Source organism: Corythoichthys intestinalis, chromosome 12 (assembly GCF_030265065.1).
Source record: "Corythoichthys intestinalis isolate RoL2023-P3 chromosome 12, ASM3026506v1, whole genome shotgun sequence".
NCBI classification, from domain to species: domain Eukaryota; kingdom Metazoa; phylum Chordata; class Actinopteri; order Syngnathiformes; family Syngnathidae; genus Corythoichthys; species Corythoichthys intestinalis.
Genome location: NC_080406.1, coordinates 32,227,876 through 32,254,364, shown reverse-complemented (window position 1 = coordinate 32,254,364; position 26,489 = coordinate 32,227,876). Strand labels below are relative to the sequence as shown.

Here is a 26,489-nt window from a genome sequence, read left to right as displayed (position 1 = left end):
TATGCTTTCAAACCAGGGTTGTTTCAAATTAAGGTTCCCTTCCAACATTGAGGTTACAAACATGGATTAAGATTCACGTCAATGTCAGGATTTCGAAAACAGGTATAGGGTTTTAAACTCAGGTAGACTAGGGTTTTAGGTTAGGGATTCATGGCAAAGTTTGGGTTTCAAACAAGTGTTACTCTTTGAGGAAAAACAAAGGTTAAGGTTTTATGCCAAGTTTAGGTCTTAGAATTACTGGTTCAAGCTTCGGTTAGTGATTGAAACTAGGGTCAAGGTGTCAATCCTGACTGCAGGAAGAACAAGTGCAGTGCGGGGCGGATTTAGAGGGCTCCCCCCAAGAGCTAACAGAAGTGTGATCCTACCTCAGTCTTGCCTTTGCTTTGACAGGACCTCCTGGTCTCGTCGTCGGGCGCCCATTCCGTTGCCTAGGAAACCAGAGCAAAGAAGGAGATCGTGACCACCAGCCAAAGCAAACTGATTAGCATTAGCATTAGCATGTCAATCTCATCCATCTCCCTTTGACCAATGACTGCTGACTACAGATGAACTAATTCACTACCACTGACAGTCATAGACATCAAACCCATTTCAACTAGGATGGCTGGAATTGAGTGTTCATGCTTGACTGCCATTGACATGCGATCGCTGCCAGCCCTCCCGGTCAAATTTGATTGAATGTCTATATTGCCGCCAATGCATACGACATATAGAAATCGAGATTTACTTAAAACCAGAAACTAGTTATCCTTTCACGCAGCCGCTAGCATTGAAGTAGCATTGAAAAATTTGCAGGTGGACTTTAACCTACGGTTCTGTGTTTCTTCCTTTCACACCAAATGGCAACATGGGAAAATTAGTGCAAAAATCTGTCTTGGCTTTAATTAAAATGAAGCAGATGTGTCGGCCCCAAAGTCTCAGCAGGCTGGTGTTAAGGGGTTGTTACACTGGGGTGCTTGCAATGGGGGTTGTTACAGTAGAATGGTTACAGTGGGCTGTGCTCAGGTGGAAAAAACCTCCTTCAACTTTTGTTTTCTCAGATTTCTTTTTGAACGGCACATACTTTTAATTGGATCTTAAGAGACTTGTCAGGTGACAACGTTAGCACTTTAATCTAGCTGCCTCGCCTTTCGTCTTTCTCTGACTGGGATCTGTAATCCCAGAACATCAAGTATTTGTTAATTAGCTGGCATCATAATGACTTCTTCTATTATCACACGGCTAACTCACACACGCCCTTGAACAAAGTTATCAGTGGATGTGATGTTTCAACAAGGAGTGACCCAAAATCACCAGGAATTGAATCAGGAGAGACCAAAAATGAAGTGATCCAAAATCGACAGAAAATGACCGGAAGTGATTTGGACATGCCCAAAAAATTACCAAAAAGCAAACCAAAATCAACAAGAAAAGCCTTGAATCCCCCCAAATGAACAGGAAGTGACATAAAATCTACAGCAAGTGAGCCGGAAATGTCCAAAATAAACTGGAAGTGACTTGGGATTACGTCAAAAATGAACAGGAGGTAAACCAACATGACCTGGGAATTCATGGAAATTGACCCAGAAATGCACAAAAGTGTCAGGAAGTGACATAAAATATATAGGAAATTTGCCCTAGATTCATCAGGAAGTTAATTGAAATACCCCCAAATCAAGAAAAACTACATAATGCCACCCAGAAATTCCCCAAAATCAACAGCAAGTGACCCAAAATGCCCGTGAATTTATCGAACATCATTTAAAGCATTACCATGCATTTTCTCCCAAAAATGGCATTTTCTAGGTCAGGGTTCGGCAACCTTTAACACCTTAAAGAGCCATTTCGACCCAGTTTCAGTAAATCAGTCATCACTGGGAGCCTCATTCACATATTGACTTGTGAACTGATTGCATCAGGTCGACTGTGTATGTGTGTGTATACATATATATTTATATTTCTTATTCTGTGGGATTCTGTGGGGCATATTTGACATAACAAAATATTTTTAGCCACCTTTAACCATTTGGTATTTCATAAAGCCTTTGCGCCTGTGAAAAGAGCAAAGACTTGAGAGTCCACCTTCCCAGTGACAACCATGACTTTACGTAGTTGGTGAATTACTGACTTGAATTAGTCTTCTGTTAAGACACAAATCAGGGATCCTTTCTTGATCTGCCTATTAAAGGGAAGTTAAAGCGCCTGGGACACAAAAAAGCATGTTTATTTCATAATACACGTGGTATTTTATGCTCCTGAATGAAATGGACCGCTTGGATCTGTGAGGAAGCGATCACTATATTTATTTAGTTTTTTTTAATCCCGCGCCATGAAAATGAATGACTTCCAGCAACTGTCTCGAGTTGAGAAAGAGGGCTCTGTGAGGTGTATGGAGGAAGGAGTCCACTATACAGCCGTACTGTTGTATGGGAAGGAGTAAGGATTCAGCTGATTTTGCGGATTAATACAATTATTTTTCACATCACGCCAGCCAAACGGCTGCAGAAAAATCTTGCTGTACGAGGGAGAGGCGTGTTAGCCTTTTTGGAGTTTCAAAAGGTTCCAATTTACTGGTGGATATAGAAAACAAAGCCCTACTACTGTGCGACCATGGGACTTACGAGGAAGTGAGTAAACATCGTGTTTTGTATTATGTCAAATACTGGGATCGTTTTAATATGTAGGTGGCTTGCATTTTGTGGCTGACATGCTCCTTGTCCCCTCGGCCGACGACCAGCGGCTTGTCGCACATCCCCACGCTGGGAGAGCACTATACTCGGCTTATTCCCCTCTTCATGTGCCCGGTGTTCTGTCAAATATTCCAACCGATCAGAAATTGCAACTTTGAGTTAAAAATAGCCGCGAATACACCGATTACAAAATAAACACTACAAACTTTCATTAAATAAAGGACTACTTAAGTTTGATCATGGAAGAGCATGTAAAAAGCTCTCCTCATACACATTAGCTGCATATGTTAGCTGCACAACAACTGCAGCCGCCCTCCTCCACTGAGTCTCTAGCTCTTTACGACTTTGCCGTGTAGTTAAGCATTATTTTGCCATATCCGTGTTGACCATTTGGCAGCTACACGCTCCTCTGACGTCGGCCGGTTTATTCAGCGGTCATTGTCCAGCTGCTTCCCCGGCAAGCTCTCCTGTCCGTAGGAGCAGGGGAACGAGCTGTAAATTTCTCTCCGCCGGGTGGTTTTCCGACCGGCGAAGACAATCGACAACCCAGTCATCATGTGAAATGATCCGGGCTAGTTATGTGTGATTTTCCACTTCGAAGACTTTGAAACATCACTCGGTTCGGGTTAGCATGTCGGCTAACTGTCACACCTCTTGGTTTGTTTACATTCTCCGAAGCCGGGGAAGAGAAATGACATAAGCCCGATTTAGGTGGCATAAAATATCGTTCGGGAGGTGCGACAGTAAAGGTGAAGTTGACAGTTTTGACCATTATGGAGTAATTTTGCCATGTCGTCTTAAAATAAATGCATTTTTATTACTTCATATTCCATTGAGCACAAGATGTTATTTGTCATGACCATGCCATTTATTTAGCTATTGGGGAAAAATACTTGGATGAAAAGAATATCCTGTAAAAATATTGGAGTAGAAAGACAGACACAATGACATTTTGCAGCTCTCTTCGTCGCGTTTTCCTCGTTGTGAATAATTCCTACTCAATGGGCTGCATACTAAATCAGATTAAAACGTGACTCCGCTGACGTCATCCACCTGTTGGGGACGCTAGAGCCCTATAATGGTTTGCGTGGCTAACCAGCAGATTAAAAGACTAATTTCTCGTCATCTGCGCTTTGCTAAATTGTTGTATATAGTCGAATCGTCTCAAAATACGATTCTAATACACATAATAATCCTGTTTAAGACTTTTTTCTCCTGTCGTACGCACTTTAAACTTCTTTTTTAAATCTCGCAAGCCTTACAATAAATCTTAATTAAATGTTAATTTATTTAATATAACACTGAGCCACATCAGAAGGTTCAAAGAGCCGCGGGTTGCTAATCCCTGAATGTGATGTTTCGTTATTACATCGAATAGTTGCTGTCAGCTCTCCCAATCAAAACGGATTGGAAGTCTATTACCTCTAATGGGAGCCAATGAGTTAACTAAGGACTAAGTGCCGTGTGTGGTAGTGAGTGGTCGCAACTCATGGTGACCCATTATATCTGGTATCGACTGTTTGGTAACGTCGCCGTTATCAGCGTAGCGCCACACGCGTTCCGCTCCGTGATTAGTGCGGCCTGACACCCCACCGCCATTGTTCCTTCTGCCATCGATTGTGTTTTATGCAAATGCATGTACTGTGTTGTTCCATGTGTTGCAGGCGGCTGGTAAAAATGGGAAGAATGCGCTGTCAGGTTGGCTTGTTGGCCCGCTTAATGGATGGAAATTAACCCTAACACACATCTGGGGCTCGGGGCACACACAATGAAAATGTGGTGGTGGAAGAAGAAGCAAATAAAAGTGAAATGTGGTGACGGGGAAGCAGAGCTGCCTTTAATTGTGCAGAATGTGGCACGGCGAAGACAGCGCACGCTCAATTATAAACCTTATTGTGTGGCGCCTAGGAAATCACATTCTTTAATATTCATGCGTGCACACAGGAGACCACAATTCACAATACATGCTACAAAGTACATGCTGCACACTACAAGCTGCTCTGCTCACCTTCACACATTATGTCATCTTAAGGACAAAAGAGTTTTATTATTTCTTCACTCTATCTCTATCCTTAACAGTTCATATTGGCACTAGCAAAAATACCGGAAATGCATGCTGCTTGACACTGGTACATATCTTATATTAATGTCATATTAATTATAAACAAATGTATCTAAATAAAATTAGTGGGTCCAGACACATAATTACAATAATGACAAACATGAAACTACCAAACTAATCGTCTGACTAGTCCATATTTTTATATATACAGCTTAACTATATATTGGTTATAACCGACTCATTAACTGACCATACAACCAATTAACAGATTAATTGACTGACAAACTGAAATGTGATCAGCATGGATAGTTAGCTCCGATTGGTTCAAATCCACGTTTTTGGGACCAAAAAAATGCGAAAAGAATAAATACACGAGCATGTTGAATTCATGCGATAAAAAAGGGCAATACAACGGAAAATTGATCAGATCTTTAAGGGAAAGGAAAGAGCTCTGATGGGGAGGTTCAGAACAACTTTCATGTTACAATTCCTGAACCCAGAAATAATGAACAATTCTCATACAGTTGCTAACTGATAGAACACAATTGAGGAGGACAGGAAAGAATACAGGAGGACAGTGGCTGTCTTTGTAACATGCCATTAATGGCGATAGACGTCCAGTACCGTCAACGGCAATGAAACGTGATGGTCCACTGTCTTGACGTTAAGACCAATAAACGTGACCCAAAATCTCTCGTATTGGATTCGAGACAAGTCGCCGTATTTCTTGTGCAAAGCGACCTCCGGGCCGGCCGCTCATTTCCCAGATTGCTTTGCTGATTGCACTCATTCAGGCTCTGGCTCGCAGGGAGGAGGAAAAAAAGGTGTCGAGGGCTTTGGCTTTATTCCAAGGCTGAGAGGACGAGCTGGATAGGAATAGGCACTGTTTGTGTGTGTGTGTGTTTTGTGGGAGCTGCAAAGGGGGGCTATTTGCGATGAAGGTCAGCGGGTTAAGCCGACAGGGATCCTTGGAGACGAGGCTGAAAAAATGGCAATGCCCCAAGCAGTGATTCACCGTGCAGGCATCCGACTGCTTCTTTGTGTGTGTGTTAAAATGTCCACTTGTGTCAGTGTGTGTGTGCATGCCATGACGTCATCCCATCATGCTGTCAGGGCTGTCAAGAGCAGCCGATTGTTTTTGTTTTCGTGTCAGCAAGTCACACCGATTGACCGCCAGGGAAGGGGGCGGTGCTACTCTCCTGATTGACAGCTGTTGTGTGCTCACGTGACGGGATGATTGGTCACTACCCCACGCTAGCCCCTAATGCAAGCGCTAATTTCCCTGCTTTGACCTTTGGCCTATGCAAAACAGATTGACTAAGGCTATGTTCATACTGCAGGTCAATTCCGTATTTTATGTCCATATGTGACATGTATCTGACATTTTCATGCAGTATGAACTTTACAATTCCAATGTTTTTAAACATGACTTTTTTCATATGTGGATATACAGTGGTATGAAAATCTGAACCTTTTGGAATTTCTCACATTTCTGCATAAAATCATCATCAATTGTGATGTGATCTTTGTCAAAATCACACAGATGAAGAAACCATGTCTGCTTTAACTAAAACCAACCAAACATTTATAGATTTTCGCATTTTAATGAGGATAATATGCAAACAATGACAAAAGCGGGAAAAATAAGTAAGTAAACAATCACAATTAATATTTTTTGCCCCCCCCCCCCCTTAGGCAGCAATAACTTTAAAGACGCTTCCTGTAGCTGCAGATTAATCTGGCACATCGATCAGGACTAATATTGGCCCATTCTTCTCTACAAAACTGCTATTGTTCAGTCAGATTCCTGGGATGTCTGGCATGAATCGCTGTCTTGGTGATGCCACAGCATCTCAATGGGTTTCATGTCTGGACTTCTGACTTGGCAACTCCAGAATGTATGTTGTTCTTCCGAAACCATTCTGAAGTTGATTTACCTCTGTGTTTTGGATCATTGTCTTGTTGCAGTATCCATCCTCTTTTTAGCTTCAACTGTCTGACACACAGCCTCATATTTTCCTACAAAATATCCTGATGAATTCAAGTTTATTCTTCCATTCATGATTGCAAGTTGTCAAGGCCCCAAATCATGATGCTCCCTCCACCATGCTTCATGGTGGGGATGAAGTGCTGATGTTGGTGAGCTGTTCCATTTTTCCTCCACACATGACGTTGTGTGTTACTCCAAAACAATTCAACTTTGGTTTCACCAGTCGACAAAATATTTTGCCAAAACGTCTGTGGAGTGTCCAAGTGCCTTTTTGCGAACAAGCAACGATGTTTTCTTTCGACGGAGAGGCTTCCTCCGTGGAGTTTTCTAATAAACAACATTCTTGGCCATAGTTTTACATTCAGTTGATGTGTGCACATAGATAGTGGACTGTGCCAGTGATTTCTGTAAATCTTTAGCAGACACTCTAGGGTTCTTTTTTACCTCTCTGAGTATTCTGCGCTGAACTATTGGCGTCATCTTTGGTGGACAGCCACTCCTTGGGAGAGAAGCAACAGTGCCAAACTCTCTTAATTTGTAGACAACTTCTCTGACTGTTGATTGATGAACATCCAGACTTTTAGAGATGGTTTTGTATCCTTTCCCAGCTTCATACAAATCAACAATCTTTGATCACAGGTCTTCAGACAGCTCTTTTGACCGAGCCATGATGCACCTCAGACAAGTCTTCTCATTAAGACAATCCTTACCAGGTGTGTGTTTTATTGTGGGCAGGGCAGCTTTAAACCACTCATCTGTGATTGGGTGCACACCTGACTTAAATTGTTTGGTAAAAACTGGTTTCAGTTGCTCTTTAAGTCTACTAAGGAAGAGGGTTCCCTTACTTATTTTTCCGTCTTCTGTCATTGTTTGACACTGCTTTTCATCTGTGTGATTTTGACAAAGATCAGATCACATTTGATGGTGATTTTATGCAGAAATGTGAGAAATTCCGAAAGGTTAAGATACTTTTTCATACCATTGTAAATCAGATACGTATCCGATGCATCCACACTGTGAACGCTCATCCGTAGACATGCGATTTATGAATCATCAACAAGTGAAATACGTCAACACTGCTCGAAAAACAAACAGACTTCAAAGAGCAACAGCATACAAAGGCACAAAAAGTTCCTTTTTCTTCTTGATCCCGCACGAAAACGATTAGGTTAAAAACAAAGTTTTGCTCTGGGAAGATAAAATCCTCAAAAATTGCCCAAAAAGTGTTGTTGCCATATTCATCTTTTCTTAATTCCGAACTTTTTATGCAGCCGTTAATATTGCAAAAAACATAATGTGGGCTTCCCCATGATTTTTTGGGGGGGAATCAGCAAGCCAATTTTAAACAGCATATAAATTCTAATGTAATAAAGTACGCTACACCCCAAGTGTTATATAAGCAGACAAGGAAAATGCATTAAATTCATTCACTGCCATTGACGGCGATGGACCTCCAATCCATTTTGACTGAGAGCAATTGTTCGAGTGCCAATGAGTTAACTGTGCGACCAAACAACGAACCGACTCGCCACCAGGCTAACCAAGCAACTGAAAAGCAAACAACAAACCACCGAGGGATTGTTGTTATCTGTCATAGCAAGAATCGTTATTGATTTCCAAGGCGCTCATCGCACTAAGGTACGATGATCGATAGCCTGCAGGAAACTATTATTCCTCAATTTTCAATATCATATACTGTATATATTCAATATGTTCATGACATTTTAGCAACAAAAGTAGATGAGTTGAGCTGCGGCAAATGTTTGCTAAGGTGACTTTTCTTTTTTTAAATTTCAACCTAAAAGTAGCCATCGTGTAGGAGGAGACGAAGCGGTGCGGAAAAGTGTGTCTCTCCAATCCCCTGGCGAGCAGCGGCGCTCCCACCTGAAGACAGGAAGTAGTAGTGCAGAGGTGAAGAGACGAGCCCAGCGTGAGGCGCTTCGCTCTGCTGCCTCCCACTCAATGTCTGGCTCGGCGGGGGACCGCCTCTTCCTCCTCCTCCTCTTCCTCCTCCTAAACTGTTGGAGCACTGTACTGTATTGTACAAGTACCAGACACATTGGGCACACCATTTCATGATATCTACTGGAAGTCCGTAGATGAACTGGATGTTTTCTTTTTTGTTTTTATCATAGTACTGAGAATAGGACTACCACAATGAATCAGCTAATCGGAAACTAATCAATTATCAAATTGATGGACAACTATTCTTTTCTTTTTATGGATTAACCATTTAGACATTGATAACTAGAAAAAAAAATCTTTAATGGTAAATATTGTATTTCCTTTTTTTAAAATGCATTTTTTAACATTATACATTTTTTAATTGAAAAAATAAAAAAGGATAAAACCAGTAAACACTCTTTTTTAAAAATCCATATTACTGCTGCAACGATTAATTGATTAACTCGAGTATTCAATTAGAAAAAAAGATTCGAATTAAATTTTGCTGCTTCGAATAGTCGTTTAATGGCGTACCGCAAGCAATACGTCACTTCCGCTCATTAATATTCATGACATTAGCTACTGTTGCTAAGTAGGGACAAGGCACCATTTGTCCCTAATAGGAAATGAATGGAAATCGTGTACGAAGGAGATGTTTACAGAGCTAAACCTATCAATTCTCTCCGAAAATGATGTGCCTGGTGCCAAATTGACTGGCAAAGATGTGGAACAAGATAAAAATGTTCAGTTAAAGAGATGGCTTTAGTGTCGAAGGCTGAAAAAGATGAAAAAAACGAGCCGACCTAAGCATAGCTATAGCTTTTTTATCGACGCTACTGACAATGACATTCTCCTGTTTCAACAAGCTATTCTTTACCATCAGCCCCGTCTTTCTTATATATCCTCTGGTTGTCCTACGTCTCTTACCGTTCTTGGGGGTAATTTAGTTAGCTTTGTGTAGCGATCGCAAATGCTACTCAGTGACAGCCAACGAACACTTTTAATTTTTTCATTGATAACATATCTTAATCCTATAATTTATTTACACTTACCCCTTACTAAAGTTTATATATATATACATATAAACATATATATATATATATATATATATATACAGTGCCTTGCAAAAGTATTCGGCCCCCTTGAACCTTGCAACCTTTCACCACATTTCAGGCTTCAAACATAAAGATATAAAATTTTTATTTTTTGGCAAGATTCAACAACAAGTAGGACACAATCGTGAAGTGGAACAAAATTTATTGGATAATTGAAACTTTTTTAACAAATAAAAAAACTGAAAAGTGGGGCGTGCAATATTATTCGGCCCCCTTGCGTTAATACTTTGTAGCGCCACCTTTTGCTCCAATTACAGCTGCAAGTCGCTTGGGGTATGTTTCTATCAGTTTTGCACATCGAGAGACTGACATTCTTGCCCATTCTTCCTTGCAAAACAGCTCGAGCTCAGTGAGGTTGGATGGAGAGTGTTTGTGAACAGCAGTCTTCAGCTCTTTCCACAGATTCTCCATTGGATTCAGGTCTGGACTTTGACTTGGCCATTCTAACACCTGGATACGTTTATTTTTGAACCATTCCATTGTAGATTTGGCTTTATGTTTTGGATCATTGTCCTGTTGGAAGATAAATCTCCGTCCCAATCTCAGGTCTTGTGCAGATACCAACAGGTTTTCTTCCAGAATGTTCCTGTATTTGGCTGCATCCATCTTCCCGTCAATTTTAACCATCTTCCCTGTCCCTGCTGAAGAAAAGCAGGCCCAAACCATGATGCTGCCACCACCATGTTTGACAGTGGGGATGGTGTGTTCAGGGTGATGAGCTGTGTTGCTTTTACGCCAAACATATCGTTTTGCATTGTGGCCAAAAAGTTCAATTTTGGTTTCATCTGACCAGAGCACCTTCTTCCACATGTTTGGTGTGTCTCCCAGGTGGCTTGTGGCAAACTTTAAACCAGACTTTTTATGGATATCTTTGAGAAATGGCTTTCTTCTTGCCACTCTTCCATAAAGGCCAGATTTGTGCAGTGTACGACTGATTGTTGTCCTATGGACAGACTCTCCCACCTCAGCTGTAGATCTCTGCAGTTCATCCAGAGTGATCATGAGCCTCTTGGCTGCATCTCTGATCAGTTTTCTCCTTGTTTGAGAAGAAAGTTTGGAAGGACGGCCGGGTCTTGGTAGATTTGCAGTGGTCTGATGCTCCTTCCATTTCAATATGATGGCTTGCACAGTGCTCCTTGAGATGTTTAAAGCTTGGGAAATCTTTTTGTATCCAAATCCGGCTTTAAACTTCTCCACAACAGTATCTCGGACCTGCCTGGTGTGTTCTTTGGTTTTCATAATGCTCTCTGCACTTTAAACAGAACCCTGAGACTATCACAGAGCAGGTGCATTTATACGGAGACTTGATTACACACAGGTGGATTCTATTTATCATCATCGGTCATTTAGGACAACATTGGATCATTCAGAGATCCTCACTGAACTTCTGGAGTGAGTTTGCTGCACTGAAAGTAAAGGGGCCGAATAATATTGCACGCTCCACTTTTCAGTTTTTTATTTGTTAAAAAAGTTTAAATTATCCAATAAATGTTGTTCCACTTCACGATTGTGTCCCACTTGTTGTTGATTCATGACAAAAAAATTGAATTTCATATCTTTATGTTTGAAGCCTGAAATGTGGCGAAAGGTTTCAAGATTCAAGGGGGCCGAATACTTTTGCAAGGCACTGTATATATATATATATATATATATATATATATATATATATATATATATATAACAGAAACGGTAACAGTGGCAGTCAGATACCATTGTAATTCTTTTCAGGTCATTCATTGTCAGACAGAAGCAGTACGGCACAACGTTACGCTAAAAAAATAAGTTAAAAATATAAAAATGGCTTACCTCTTTGTCCTCTGAAAGACCATGCCAACCCAACATAATGTTTACTGCATATGAAATGTGAATGGATTCATCGAGCTGGTGTTAAAGTCCGCGCAAGTTGATTCGGTCTTCACATTTTTTCCTCCCGAGTTTTTGGTTTCCGGAAACGTATGAAGAAAACATCCTTCATGTGTCGTAATGTCTAGAGTCGTTTCTACAAGTTCCAAAAAAGCAATGCGTGATCGGCATGTTCGTTTTTGAAAGATTACCGGAGAAAAGTAGCACAAATTACGTTGTGTCTATGCGAGCGCAGGTCTATGATGTCCCACTTTGGCTTTACTTCCGCTTTACGATGCGACGTCACGGTCTAAAAATACCCTGCGTGCGGTACGCCATTAAAGTGGCGTTGTAATGGTTTATTTTGAAAGTGTTTGCATTAAGTTTAATTGATTTGGGTGGATACACAGCCTTCTTGTTTGCCTCATTTCACCTGGCGGAATCCAGGTGCTCCCTGTGAAGACCAACATAAGCTATGTTTTTGTTTGAGCTAATGTTTTTTTTTTAATGCATTTGTAATTTAGTTTATAGGTATATTTAGCATATTTTTGTGGGAATATGTGTCTGAACCATTAAGATCATTGTTAAAAAGTTAGCATTTTATAGCATTTGAACTAGCAAACTTTTGTTATCTAAGTTAGCCAATTGTTCTTTTGTTGTACATAGATCCTCCTTTTTTATACCGTTTGAGGCTCAGCTCAGGTAATTTAATTTTTCGTGTTCGTTATCCGATTATTCGAACTAATGGTTCATCGATTAATCAACTACTAAAATAATCGATAGCTGCAGCCCTAATCCATATATTTAATTTCTTATTGTTTTAAATACAATAAATCACAAAAGGAAACAACTGTAAACATTCTCTTTTCATGTACCGTAATTTTCGCACTATAAGGCGTACCTGACTATAAGTTACCACCCACCAAATTTGACACGAAAACGACGTTTGTTCATCCACAGCTGTCCTCACTGTATTATGGGATATTTACACCGTAAGATATTAACCGGTAACAATTTATTTCACAGCGGCATCATACGACTGTCATAAGACCAAATGAACCACCATTAAGCTTTGAACCAATTGGCTGCAAAGCTTCATTGCTTCAAATTTCATTTGGTCATCACTGCTCCCTTGGGGGAGACAGTCAAGCACCTGCTGTCAGCACTGCTGTTGTCCAACATGCCTCCTAGCATGCATTGCAGCGCTACAGATGTAAATAACAATCAAAATTCATGTTCTGTGCTAATTATTTCTTCATTTACTGTTCCAGTTGTTTCATTAATTGCTAGTCATGGTATTTGATAACACCTTATTTGACAGTGGCACCATAAGACTGTCATTTGACAATCATAATTATGACATGACATGAAGCCAGAAAAGAACCACAGTTATATATTTTGTCAGTGAGCATTAACGAATGCTTATAACAGTAACGAATGGTTATAACAGATCTCATTTAGTGTTATCCAGCAAATTATCTCACTTTTGAATGAATGTAAAAGATCCGAGCTGGACGTAAATTGAGTTAGTGACATAATTTGCCGGATGACATTTTATGAGCCATAAGCATTCAGTAATGCCAATGATAGTGTCATGTCATAATTGTGACTGTCTTATGACGCCGCTGTCAAAGTGTTACCTATTAACCCAAATATATCAACAAACAAGCCGCACTGGACTATAAGCCGCAGGATTCAAAATGAAGGGGAAAAAAGCAGCGGCTTATAGTATAGAGTATATTAATTTCTTCAAAACATTTTTTATGTTATATCAGTCATTTTCCATTTTTTCCCAAGCTGTTTGCAATTAATCAAAATTCCACATTTGCAAATATCTGCTTTTGCGATTGAAAATAATGTTTCATAGCTCCATTATATTCATTATTTCTCAACATGTAGTCTTTGATTGTGATGCATTTTAACTCCAACTAAAATGTGAAGCCCAGAGTACTACAAAAGTTAAGAACAGGTCGTGTATATTTAAAGTATAAATCAGTGATTAATCAGCTACCAATATTTTTGGGGAGCCATACCTGGGAACTTAACTGACCAACCGACTAAAAGCACTCAACTAATCAACTCAATGTCATTGTTTTAAAGAACTAAACCTGCTAAACAACTAGCCTCCAAACATAGCTACTTGTTAAAAGTTAACAATACACTTGTTAACCATCTAACTCATCTAACCAAGAAGGAAACCTCTCACCAATCATTGGAACAAGCAATCCAAAGAACAAACTAATCAAGGACTAAACTAACAACTAAATGACCAAATTAATGTGCCAATGAAACAACAAACCAAAACTAAGCAAATAATCTAACAAATTTAATAACCGAAGAACCCAACTAATTGACAAAGCAGAAATAGATTTATGAAAGCTAACAAAAAATTAAAGTTAACAATAACTCATAGGCGCAGTTTGACTTTTGGGGCAGGGTGGGATACAACACGTTTATGACCAAAACACAGTGTCAGCAATAAAATTAACTTACAAGAATATTTATAATAATAAGTTGAAAATGAGTGTTTTTGTTTCCCATCATTCTTGAGGGGAATTGTAAATCATGCTGCTTGGGACAGCTATACTTTTCACCAAGATCGACATCCAATGAATATGGTACGCCTATCGGTGTCGTGCCAACGTAGTTACCCCAGTCAAAAATTGTATTCCCTGGGCAGAGCCATATATAACTGCCTATTACCGTTTTTACTGTAATTCAAGTCCTGTATGGAGTTTCTCCAGTTTAATAAAGTCAATGTCCAAAATATATAACTGTGGTTCTTTTCTGGCTTCAATTAAATGTTTAAGTCGACATAACTCATAACTAATATGTGTGTATGTGCTCCTGCGGCCAGAGGACACAATTTTTGACGGGGGTAACTAGGGATGGAAATCGAAATCCGATTCCAATTCCGAACCGGTTCCTTGTGTTTCGAGGCCTCGACATCACAATGAAAAAGCCTTAACGATCCCTTTAACGATTCTTAAAGACGCATATTGCGTCGTGAGGTGTCTTGTTGTCCAGACGCATCAAACTAGCATGGCGTCAAGAACCACTCGCTCTAAAGTTTGGCAACACTTCACCAGGAAAGAGGGTGAAAATGAAAGGTTACGATGGTTTAGCATGAGCATTGCAGCCGTAAACATAACAATGACAGCACGTAGGTTCAAAGTTCAAACGCTCGAAAGTGTGTCTTCACTTCACGAGGAAAAATTACAACAAAGCGACTTGCAGTCATTGCAAGGTGGAGATAACTGCATCGGGAGGGAATACGACTGCACTGTCCTCACCGAAACACTAAGGCTCAGTCCTGGCTGTACAGCTAGCTAAACTCCCAAATGACGATGCAGAAGATGTTGGTATAAATTGCTGACTCTATTCAACCATCACTTGAAGAGTGAAACTAAAAATAGAAATGAAACAAATCAATTTCGTCCCCAATAACAAACAGGTTTGCATCAACGTAAATCAGTGATGATTACCTGCTAATGCAGTAATAACAAACGGTTAGCATGCGTTCGCTAGCATTAGCACATTGTTCAAACCACTACCCAACTGGATTTACGTGTCCGATCGCGAGTGGAAACACACAACAACGACACAAAAGATGATACATACAGGCGTTGCCTCTGTAGATATTTTACAAACATTAACAAAAAACGTAGGCTCGTGACAGTGTTTCCCTCTCTCACTAACTTGCTCACTCGCTTGGATGCGGCACTTCTTCTTCGCATGTAAGCGCGCTCACGTGATGAAGCGCAAGGGCGCCCCCACTTGAGCGTGAAAGCACCATAAAAACTAAAAGGCATGCATTTCAATATAATGCTAAATAATACACTTTAACACAGGGGTCCCCAAACTACGGCCCGCCTCCACATTTGGTCCGGCCCCCTGAAAAATACCAGAGCATTTTGAAAAAAATTTTTTTTTCTCAATACTGTTATTTCCTGGCCTTTTTCTGCAAAGAACTCAGAGAGGGTTATTTGGTATTTTTATTTGCCTGGCACGGCCAGACTGTTCTCCCTGTGTTTTTCAAACACTGAGAGAATAGTCTGGGACCCAGCCCATTAACGGGCTCTCGAACAAGTACAAAATCAATCGACAAATAGGTTCGTTTATTTGCGTGACGTGTTCTTAACGAGCAACGTCACTCTTCTGCGTCGGAAGTCGTCTCCACAACAACACAGATGGCGAACAGGAGAGCCGAGAACATGTTCCAATCCACGGTAAAATCACTTTTAAATTACCAAAAACACATCGACACAAGTCATTGACAACAGTCTGTCTCGCGCTAGCCATGTTGGATAAACTCCGCTCTCCTCGTATGTTTACTTCCGCGCGCAAGTCCCTCGTCCTGCCCGTTGCCGATTGGTCCACTCCACTGTCTGTTGCTGTGGCTTTCTCCGCACTGGAAATTTTATCCGCTTAATGGTGGCCAGAATCAATAGCTGGAACAGCGGTGAGCCTGGAGTACCAAGCTAATTTTTCTTATTATTATATTATATTATATTATTATTTTAATTTTATTTACTTTTGTTCCGTGAAGAATTCAGAAAGGGTTATTTGATTGTGGCTTTCTGAAAAACAACAATTTTTTTACAATTAGGCACTCCTGCAATCGTCACACTTTTTATGTTACAAACTGACCCCGGCCCCTCATCAGAGAAGGGAAAAGTTATGTGCCCCGCACGGGAAAAAGTTTGGGGACCCCTGCTTTAACACATATTGCCAAAGGCAGTACAACGACCTATACGCCAATATATACAAATACTTTTTATTTCTACTAGAAAAATGTTTCAGTAAAATGTTACACATTCTTGTGCATTTGCCATTTATTGCCACAGTTAAATTTGAGGCTTTGGGCGTCTTTTGACCTCGTTGTGAGTTTGTAAGGTTGTGACTTCTGATTAAACAAATTCGATGCCAATCAAAACGTTTGTTCTTCTTTTTCCCCAAATTAGAATCGATAAATCGATAACGGAATCGGAATCGTAAAAATCATATCAATTCCCATCCCTGGGGGTAACTACATTGGCAAGACACCATGGGTGACTTTGTTGTATAATTAGCGTCTTTAGTGGGGCAAATTGAAACTCCGCTCACCATTTTGACGGTGGTGTCTTGCATATCATGGTCCACATTTTCAATCCCTGGTTCTTGCTCAGTAGTTGTTGTCGCTTTTGAAAGCTTAGGTTTAAAAAAATTACGTATATCCATCTTGCCTCTTCGGTCCTCGGGTGGTTTTGGCTAAGCAAAGCAAATGACAGTCTAAGGTGCTAGTCACATGATCTGTTCGATAAAAATTTTTTGACAAATTATAAAAACTTTTTTTTTCCCTTCATTTCATTCATTTTTCAGTTTTTTTTATTGCTTTACAACTTTTATAAACAATATTTTACCAGAAAATTAAAATCATATACTGTTTACTGTTATGGGGGGGGGGGCTAGCCACCCTGAAAACCGCTTATGGATGCTAGATGTCTAATCCATCTTGACTGGGAGGGTTGGCAGAGATCATTCGCTGCCAGCCTCTCCCAGTCAAAATGGATAGGACGTCTAGCGCCATCAGTGTTGGCTAATATTTTAAAGGAGTGCTTGATAGTGCTGTAAATACTGCTGTAGAACCTTCGAGGCTTCTAAAAAGTCATTTTCCCATTTTACCAGGGATATTAATGAATGCCACTATCACTTATATGGAATGGCCTGTCAATATTTAAATCATGCAGAATAACATCCCCAGCATGATGAGAAGGTTCGGCGCGGTTCTGATTGATGCCTGCGCTCACATGGTAATCGGTCGGAAACGACAAGTCAATTCTGCTCCGACCTCATCCCTACCCGCCTTTCCCCCCAACTTGGCAGACATTCCAGCGACATCGTCTCAAAGGTCAGGCAGCGACATTTGATTTGACGCGGCAACTGCCACTTTCTCGCTAAAAATGTAAATATCATCAGTCTGGAATCCAAATGGGAAAAAAAAGCAGCTAACCTAGCTTATCTCGGCATGCGTATAAGTGACGTGGATCATTTTGGCGCTAATGTAACGCGCTCACATTATACATGACATTCTTCCATTCCCTCGGAGGACGTATCAATAATTAAATCTACCGACAAATTGAGGCGCAAGGGTGTGAATGAAATCAGCCGCCGAGCTGCCAGAGATGCTCGGCTTTTAGTTTTCGAGCCCTTTTTTTCCCCTCCTTCTCTCTGGACTTCACGACTGACTGACCGCAGCTGCATGTCCTTGTGCACAAGGATAGAACCCGACAGGAGGTCCATGAGGAAAGGCATCAGGGAAACATCTAACGCAGAGACCTCAAGCAAGGATCACAGAAACACTACAAGGATATCTTAAAAAACAGATAATATTCTCATGAAATTAGATCAAAAGCCGAATGCAAAGAAATCAAGAAAAGAGTCAGGGACCGTTTAAACGACAACGGGGGTGACAATGCAAAAACTTTTACAGAGAGCACTATCGTTTACAAGGCGACGGCATTTTGGAGGGCTAAAAAAACGCAAAAATTTGAAAAAGCCTTCCAGAGTGGAAATCTTAAGAACGCTCCCAACTGTCATCACTGAGTGAACAGAACACAAACGTGAGTTTTGGTTAACAACTGACTTCCGTACTCCGGAACAGTTGGTCACGATAATGCTCCAATATATTTGTCAGTGAAGGGGGTGAATATACTGATAAAGTCAGCGAACGCGGGCAGTCCGACAGCGTATGAAAGCATGTCTTCAATAGGCAACCTTGTACACCGCCTAACTGTTCCACATCATTCAAGAATTATCAGTGTATTATTTATTCATTCCATATCTGTTTAATACGGTGGCTGGGAGGTGTCAGGCGAAATGCAAAGTCCAAACACTTTGCAAATAGAAAAAAGCACAAACCCCAATTCCAAACACTTTGCAAAAGAAAAAAGCACGAATGCAAACTGCCACAACATGATCCCCAATTCCTAAAGTGCGATTGCAAATTGGCAAAAGCACGACAGCAAATAGCTCGCAGCATGAATGCAAAAGGCTCGCAGCACAACAGCAAAATCACGCAACAGAACAGCAAAATCCGGCTGCACAACAGCAAGAGGATGATCCAGAAGTAGGAAAAAAAAAAAAAAAAGGATGTGCTTTGTGACCATCTCTACGGACCTCCGTGAAGTTGACACCCCCCCCATCAGATGCAAATTTACAGTGGGGCAAATAAGAATTTAGTCAACCACCAATTGTGCAAGTTCTCCTACTTGAAAAGATTAGAGAGGCCTGTAATTGTCAATGATTGACAGAATGTGGAGAAGAAAAAAAAACATAAAATCACATTGTTTGATTTTTAAAGAATTTATTTCCAAATTAGAGTGGAAAATAAGTATTTGGTCACCTACAAACAAGCAAGATTTCTGGCTGTCAAAGAGGTCAAATTTTGAATGAGGTCTAACGAGGCTCCACTCGTTACCTGTATTAATGGCACCTGTTTTAACTCATTATCAGTATAAAAGACACCTGTCCACAACCTCATTCAGTCACACTCCAAACTCTACTATGGCCAAGACCAAATAGCTGTCAACATGGGTAAACCTCAACCATGAGAGCCAGAATGTGGGAAAAAGACCCACAAAAAAATCAATTTAGGAATCTTTTTAGGAACCAAAAAAGGTTTGTGGTGTACCGCGAGATTTTTCCAATGTAAAAATGTGCCGTGACTCAGAAAAGGTTGAAAAACACTGCTCTATAGGATGTACTGCTGGGAAAATTAACATTTAATTACGAAGGCTGATTATATATTTGTAGCCAACTTAGCCATTTTGATAGTAGGCTAATATAGATACATACAGTATGTGTTGTCTTCATTATAAGGCTTATATAAGCATCTTAATTTTTTGCGGCTCCAGACATATTTGTATTTAGTTGTTTTGTTTTTTTTTTTTTTTGGTCTAATATGGCTATTTCAACATTTTGGGTTGCCAACCCCTGGTTTAGGTCCATACAGACAGAACATACAAAAGATGCCTTAAGAAAATACTTAAACATAGTAATATCAAATAAGGGTGGTTTATATACGCTCAGTGACTAACGAGGTCAACAGTTCATCAATCTGCTTTAAGGCTACCACAAGAAAACACAATGCTTAAAAGTATGAGACGGAAAAGGTAATAAAAGACTCAATAAAAACACAAATAGCAAGTACTCGCCACTTTCAACTGATGTGCGCATGTGTTGGACGGCTGGCCGCATAGGAAGGATTTGCAGAACACCGGTAGTGTTCGTCTATTGACGGTGACAAACTACGTCATCACCCCGAGGGTCCATTGCGTGCATAAAACATGGCACCCTCCGTAGGTCAAAACATGTACTAAATACTGTGGTACCTCTATATACGAAGTTGATTCGTTCCAGGACCTTATTTGTAAGTCAAAATGGTCGTATGTCGAGCAAGATTTCCTCATAGGAATACATTATAACGCCATTAATTCATTCCACAGCCCAAAGACCTACACTAAATCCTTAATAAATACTGCTGGTACTATTACAAATGGCAATTACACATAGCAAAAACAAATAAATTATAAATAAACATTGGAATAACAATATAATATTAATAATTCCTGTAATAATGTAACGACTCAGGTTCTAATGTGGCGGACGTTTTTTGCTGTACCTAAACGCACCGCGCCGCTGATGTGTCAGAGAGAGGAAGCGGTGGAGATTGAGTTTCACTTTCAATGTTTTCTTGAGGACACCGTCAACTTTTGTGTTGGATAAGTTGTGAAATAAATGATATAAACCTGACGAAGCTGGCGATTTCTTTGGCGATGTTACCACAATAATAATTGTTACCTTAACTTATGAAGTCTGGCGAATGGTGGTTGGAGGAGGACCGTGGAAGTTATATGTTGAGGCAGTTCACGGATGTGCACCCCACGCTTGTAATTCTCTATAACTTGCATCTTCATTTAGAAGGTAAGCGTCACTGTTTTGCTTGTTTCACTTACTGTACATATCTTTTTGAAACCTGAGTTGATTTCTCACACAAGAAAATCCGCTGTGCGTTCGTCTGTGGTGCTATCATGTCGTCGTATTTTGAGCATGTCGTCGGATGTAGAAACAAATTTTACACCGGATGTCGAAAAGATTGTGCGTCGAAGCGATCGTATGTCGAGGTACCACTGTATTACACATTTTTAAACCAATGGCAATTTTATGTGTGTTAAATAACATATTTTAGTAAAAGAGAACAATTGTGGTTTATTACGGTCTTTAAGTCTGAGGTTGCCTTTAACGTATTGCTAACCTCAATGTATTAAAATCTTGTTTTAATGTATTACTAACCTCGTTTTAACGTATTAAAATGTCGTTTTAACGTATTGATAACCATCTTTTAACGTAGTGCCAACCTCGTTTCAACGTATTGACAAACTTGTTTCAATGACTAATTAGTGGCGAAGGCTAAATGCTAAAAACGTTAGCTTTTCCCTTAGTTCCTCAGGGTTTGGGCATGCACAGTTGTACTCAGCAGGTGCAGGACAACGCTGCATTCGAGGAAAGTGGGAAGTCGGACCACTCGGATGGTACCAGTTGCGACCTCAAAGTGTTCCAAGCGAATGTAAACAAGAAAGATGGTTGATCGCGACAAGTTGTTTTTTTTTTATTTTGGCCATTAAAAGAGAGTTTGACCTCCAGCAAACCTGCCTTCTCGTAAGCGATCAAATAGTGGACGCAAAATGACGGCTGAGATAAACACTGTAGCACACACTGTAAACTGCCTTCTTTGGTTACATCCTTGCTGAAAGTCGATACAAAAAATACCTATAAATTCTTTAAGATAATTCACTGTATGAGAAAAAAATACATGGCATCTCAAAGAAACTTAATTTAACTTCATACAGGTGTCATCAATACGTTGTTTTGTGCACCATTTTGTCGAATTACGTCAGATTGAAGCAACTCGAGAAGTTGGGGTACTTTTTTTCCCCGACTTCGCGACTAGGATCTCCCAGTTCGAGTGGCGTTCCAAGGATATTTTTTCTGGTCGGAGGTTGGAAAACTCCGACCTCCCACTTTCCTCGAATGCAGTATGCTTATGACAACGTGACGGAGAGGCGCTCACGTAGCTGAGTACAACTGCGCTAATCCCATGCGACATGCCCAAACACTGACGAGCTATGGAAAAAGTTCATGTTTTTTGCATTTAGCCTTCGCCACTAGCTAGTCGTTCAAACGAGTTTGGCAGTATGTTAAAACGAGGTTGTCAATACGTTAAAAGGAGGTTAGCAATAGGATGAAACAAGTTGTTCATAGTTCATACGTTGAATCGAGTTGTCCATACGTTTAAACGAGTTGGCAATACATTAAAACGAGAAAGCCCTGGTAGAAATGTTTCACTAAATCCGGCAGCTCTGCGCTTCTGTAGAAAATGGATAGCAATTTGTTATTTCATTTCTCGTTTTAATCCTGAGGTTGTTGACTTTTTTATCTCAAGAAGGTCACTCAGCCTACCGGGTGATTCCAGTGATGGGTGAATAGAGCAGCAGGATAGCTAACGTTTTACAGTTATTATTACTTCACGTCTTTTCAAGGATGACGGACTATTTCTGTGAACAGGTTTCAAGATCCACGCGGTTAAAGACTGGCCTCACTGAGAAAAAAGTCAGCAAGTCAAACGAAACACAATGAATAAGCACAATAGGAGAATATCTTAATCTCATGTGGTACATTAAAACTGTTTAGACCGATAGGGCACTCAGATTCCCATTCTCCGTGTCAAGCAGCTGAACAGGACAGGTTAAAAAAATTAAAAAGTCAGCAACTTCTGTGTCACAACACTTTGAAAAAATGATACAAACCAAAAAAACCAATCGAACAGAAATACCATCACAATTCCATTCTCCATTCCATTTTATACCCAATATTTCAGACCCGCATTTTTTTCTGCTTGGCAAAAAATAAATCTTCACTGATTTTTTATCTACTCAAATACCTTAACAAAGTGAAATTTTTGATGGGAGATACAGTGCTGTTCAAAAGTTTGTGAACCCCCTCAACATTTTGGAATTTTCTATTATTTCAACCTGATTTCCTAATCAATCAATTCAGTAGTTTTTTTTTGTTTTTTTAACAGTTGTGTTGTCGAGACTAAATTAAAAAGAGTTTTCATCAACTGATGTAGGTGCAAAATTGAACTGTTTGGTCACAACCAAAACCGCCATGTCTGGCGAAAAGTCAACACTGCATACCACCAAAAGAACCTTCTCCCAACAGTGAAGCATGGAGGTGGGAATGTCAAGATCTGGGCTTGCTTTTCATCCTCAGGACCTGGACAACTCCACATCGTCCAGGGAATCATGAATTCTGAGGAATATTGTCAAATCCTAGAACATAACCTGACGCCATCTGTTTTGAAGTTAAAGCTTGGCAGAAGGTGGATCATGCAACATGATAATGATCCAAAGCATTCCAGCAATACAACCAAGGAATGGCTGAAAAAGAAGAAGATTCGTGTTCTGGACTGGCCCAGTCAAAGTCCTGACCTAAATCCCATTGAAATGCTGTGGCGGGACCTGAAGCGAGCAGTTCATGCCAGACGCCCATCAAACCTCTCTCAACTGACTGCGTTCTGCAAGGAAGAATGGGCAAAAATCCCCCAAAGTAGATGTGAGAGGCTGATTAGTCACTACAGAAACCGTTTGGTTGAGGTAATCTCTGCAAAAGGAGGCGCAATATCCTATTAACTGAAGGGGTTCACATACTTTTGCACACATGATATCTGAGTTTTTCTTAAATCAACCACTTTTGTTAAATAAAGAATGACAATATAACTATTTCTTTTTTTTCAGTCCATTATTTGGAATGTCAGTATTGTGGATTTGGGTATAACTTAACATTTAATAAGGTTATTTTAGTTTTTTTTTACAAAAAATCTGACCATCGCTGTGGGGTTCACAAACTTTCGAGCAGCACTGTATTTCATGCTTTTATTGGTTATTTTTAATGTTAAAGTTACATTGTTTTTAATGAGAAATGACCACTTACCTTTGTCTTTTTGAATTTGCGTTTTGTCTCAGCCATTTTCAAAGAGCCAAAAATCAAAGAAGGCATGCCAAACGTCATGATTTGATTTCAATGGGTAAAGTTCTGTCCAATCATCTCCCAGAAGTGGCAATAGCAACTAAATTCAGTGTATTTATTGATTTAGAGACAAGAACACGTCATGTACTTTAGCAGCATGCTCAGGTCTGAAGAGGTTAATTTAAAACCAAAATCAAAACAGTGAAAGACAGGCTTTTATTTGTTTTCTGATTTTTGATTTGAAAACGAGAAATGATATAAGTCGTTATCCATTTTCTGGTTTTGGATTCGAAAACAAATGATACACTGATAAAGAAACTAGTCAACTATTCACTATTCCAATTACAGAAACTTATTGACAACTAAGAGTGTGACAATATCTCGATACAGCGATATATCGCGATATTTTGCAACCTGATTGGTTATCGATATGCTCCCGCCAAGTATCGATACTTTTATTTGACATATTGGCCATTGGATGCTGTAAACTGCTCAATATTTGAGCAATTCCTTGGCGGTCCACTAGGGGCGCTCAAGAGTGGCGGTGAAGGTAAAGTGCGCACAAGTCGTCGAGAGAAGAAGAGAGGAAGCTCCAAGTGGGTTGAAAAATATAAAAAAAGTTTCGTGGGAACGTGGAGGAAAAGGTGACAAAAATATTGCTACAAATCACACATGTGGACACACTTTAGATTTTACACCAACAAGAAAGGAAATAAGGTGAACAAGGACTTTGCTGTATGCAAGAATTGTCTAACAAAAATAAGTTTCACTGGCAGCTGGTGACGAAGTGGACACAGATTTCTTCACTGCTTCGCTTTCATCACTTGAGGTAAGAAAGATTTGCAATGTAGTTGATTTTTTAATGTACATGTATTACTTTGATGACATTTGGTGTTGAGTGATATAAAATAAACCAGGACCCTAAACTGGATGAAAATGAATATCGAACAAGCCTACATGAATTTACTGATTTATTTGATATTATTTGAGAGCCACTTTCCATCTAGTTTACAACATATTTCTGCCATTTTGATACAATTAGCTATACAAATGGTTTGAATAGCTTCCAAGATATATAAGGTGATGTGCATGATAATTAATGTAGCCTACATATTAAAAATAGGTAATTATTGCATTTTTAATTTCTATACATTCAATTCATATTTGTTTTAATTCACTCAATACTTCCAACACAAAAAAAATCAGGATTTCAACTCAAAAGCTATTAAGTAACTAGTATTTTTTTGTTTTATTTTGTTGTTTTTAAGGTGAGGAAAATTGTGAGTGAGTCCGACATCTCAAATGCTGAAGCAGATGGTGGAAGTGCTCAAACCAATGCTTTTGGCAACGAAGGTCATATACGAAGAAAAGACCCACCAATTTTATCATTGCCCCACTCCAAGCTCAACTGCTGAATGACACCTACAGCACTGTTTTTTTTTTTTTAAGATTTAAAACTTTAAAGAAATTAAGGGTGCCATTCGTCATGATCGCTCCAAGAGAAATCAGTGGTTGTGGTTTGTTTCCTCTATACAGTATGTGCAGGTACACAATTTGCAGTAGATTCATATTTTACAGCAATGTTGCACAGAAAAGGTGTCACTGTTTAATAAATAACTCAAACAGTACTTTTTTAATTTTGAAATATCTTTTTTTTTTCTTCATTTCAACAGTTATATAGTAGAATATCATGTATCAAATTTCTGACCAATATATCGATAATCGCTGTATAGCGATATCGTGAGATAATCGTTATCGTGAGCCTTGTATCGCGAATCGTATCGTATTGTGAGGTGCCCTGAGGTTCCCACTCCTATTGACAACAGTGAAGAATATTATTTAACCAGGATGAAAGAGGAAACAGCAGAAGGGAAGGGTCATAGGGTAATAGGCAGGAATCAAGTTTTGGTGGTGCTACCACCTACACATTGGGAATGCATACTACATCGGCGGAGGTTTCATGCACTTTTGCGCTGTCGTGTGTACGCAGTTTTTCCCATACATAATGGTCGCGTAAACGCGGAATTAAAATAATGGCAAAACGCCACTTTTGTGTTATTGCGTAAGATCGTAAAGGTGGCCTCAGTCAGAGACCCAATGGAAAATATTTCAGAAAATAATTCGTGGTAAGCCCATTCTTTAATACCGTAGAGCAGCGGTGAGAACTAGTCAGTTACTAAACGATCAACAATTATTTTAATGGCCAAAAAATGTTCAACAGCAAAATTATTAGCATTTTTTAATTTACCTGTTTTATACAAAAAACATAAGGTTGAAAAAAAAAAAAAAAAAAAAAAAAGAGTAAAATATGCCCTTTTTAAATTTATTTTATGTATTCCAAAAGAAGATAAATATTCTCTTTTAATATACTTTTCATTTTTATTTATATATTGCTCAGTTTCATTTTGATTTATTTAAATTTTTAAATAATTAAAAAAAAAACAAAAAGGGGCAAACCAGTAATTATTGTTATTTTTACCATATTGGCCCGAATATAAGACGGCCCTGATTATAAGATGACCCCCTCTTTTTCAAGACTCAAGTTTGAAAAAAGACTTTTTGAACACCAAACAAATTTTTATACAGAAAATAATTACAGAACATCTGAAACATATGATCAAAACAACATATTTGAGAAAAAAACATTTTATTATGCCTCATTCAAGTCTTAATATCTGAACATTTAAATATGTAAACTAAAGTGCAATCACATTCGTAAATGAATGGCTTCTGGTTTTTGCAATGTAAATAAACCAAGCTATTGTGATAAAACAACAAAATTACAATAACTGCACTAA

General features: G+C 39.4%; 1 protein-coding gene across 4 annotated transcripts in view; it reads right to left on the bottom strand.

Moving 5' to 3' along the window:
- sema5ba (sema domain, seven thrombospondin repeats (type 1 and type 1-like), transmembrane domain (TM) and short cytoplasmic domain, (semaphorin) 5Ba) overlaps positions 1–26,489 on the bottom strand; it is a 242,106-nt gene that overhangs the window by 105,141 nt on the left and 110,476 nt on the right. For all 4 annotated transcript variants that reach the window (XM_057852117.1, XM_057852115.1, XM_057852114.1 and 1 more), the window contains exon 5: positions 366–428. In XM_057852117.1, the coding sequence (XP_057708100.1) occupies positions 366–428 (63 nt within the window). The remainder of the gene's footprint in view (positions 1–365; positions 429–26,489) is intronic.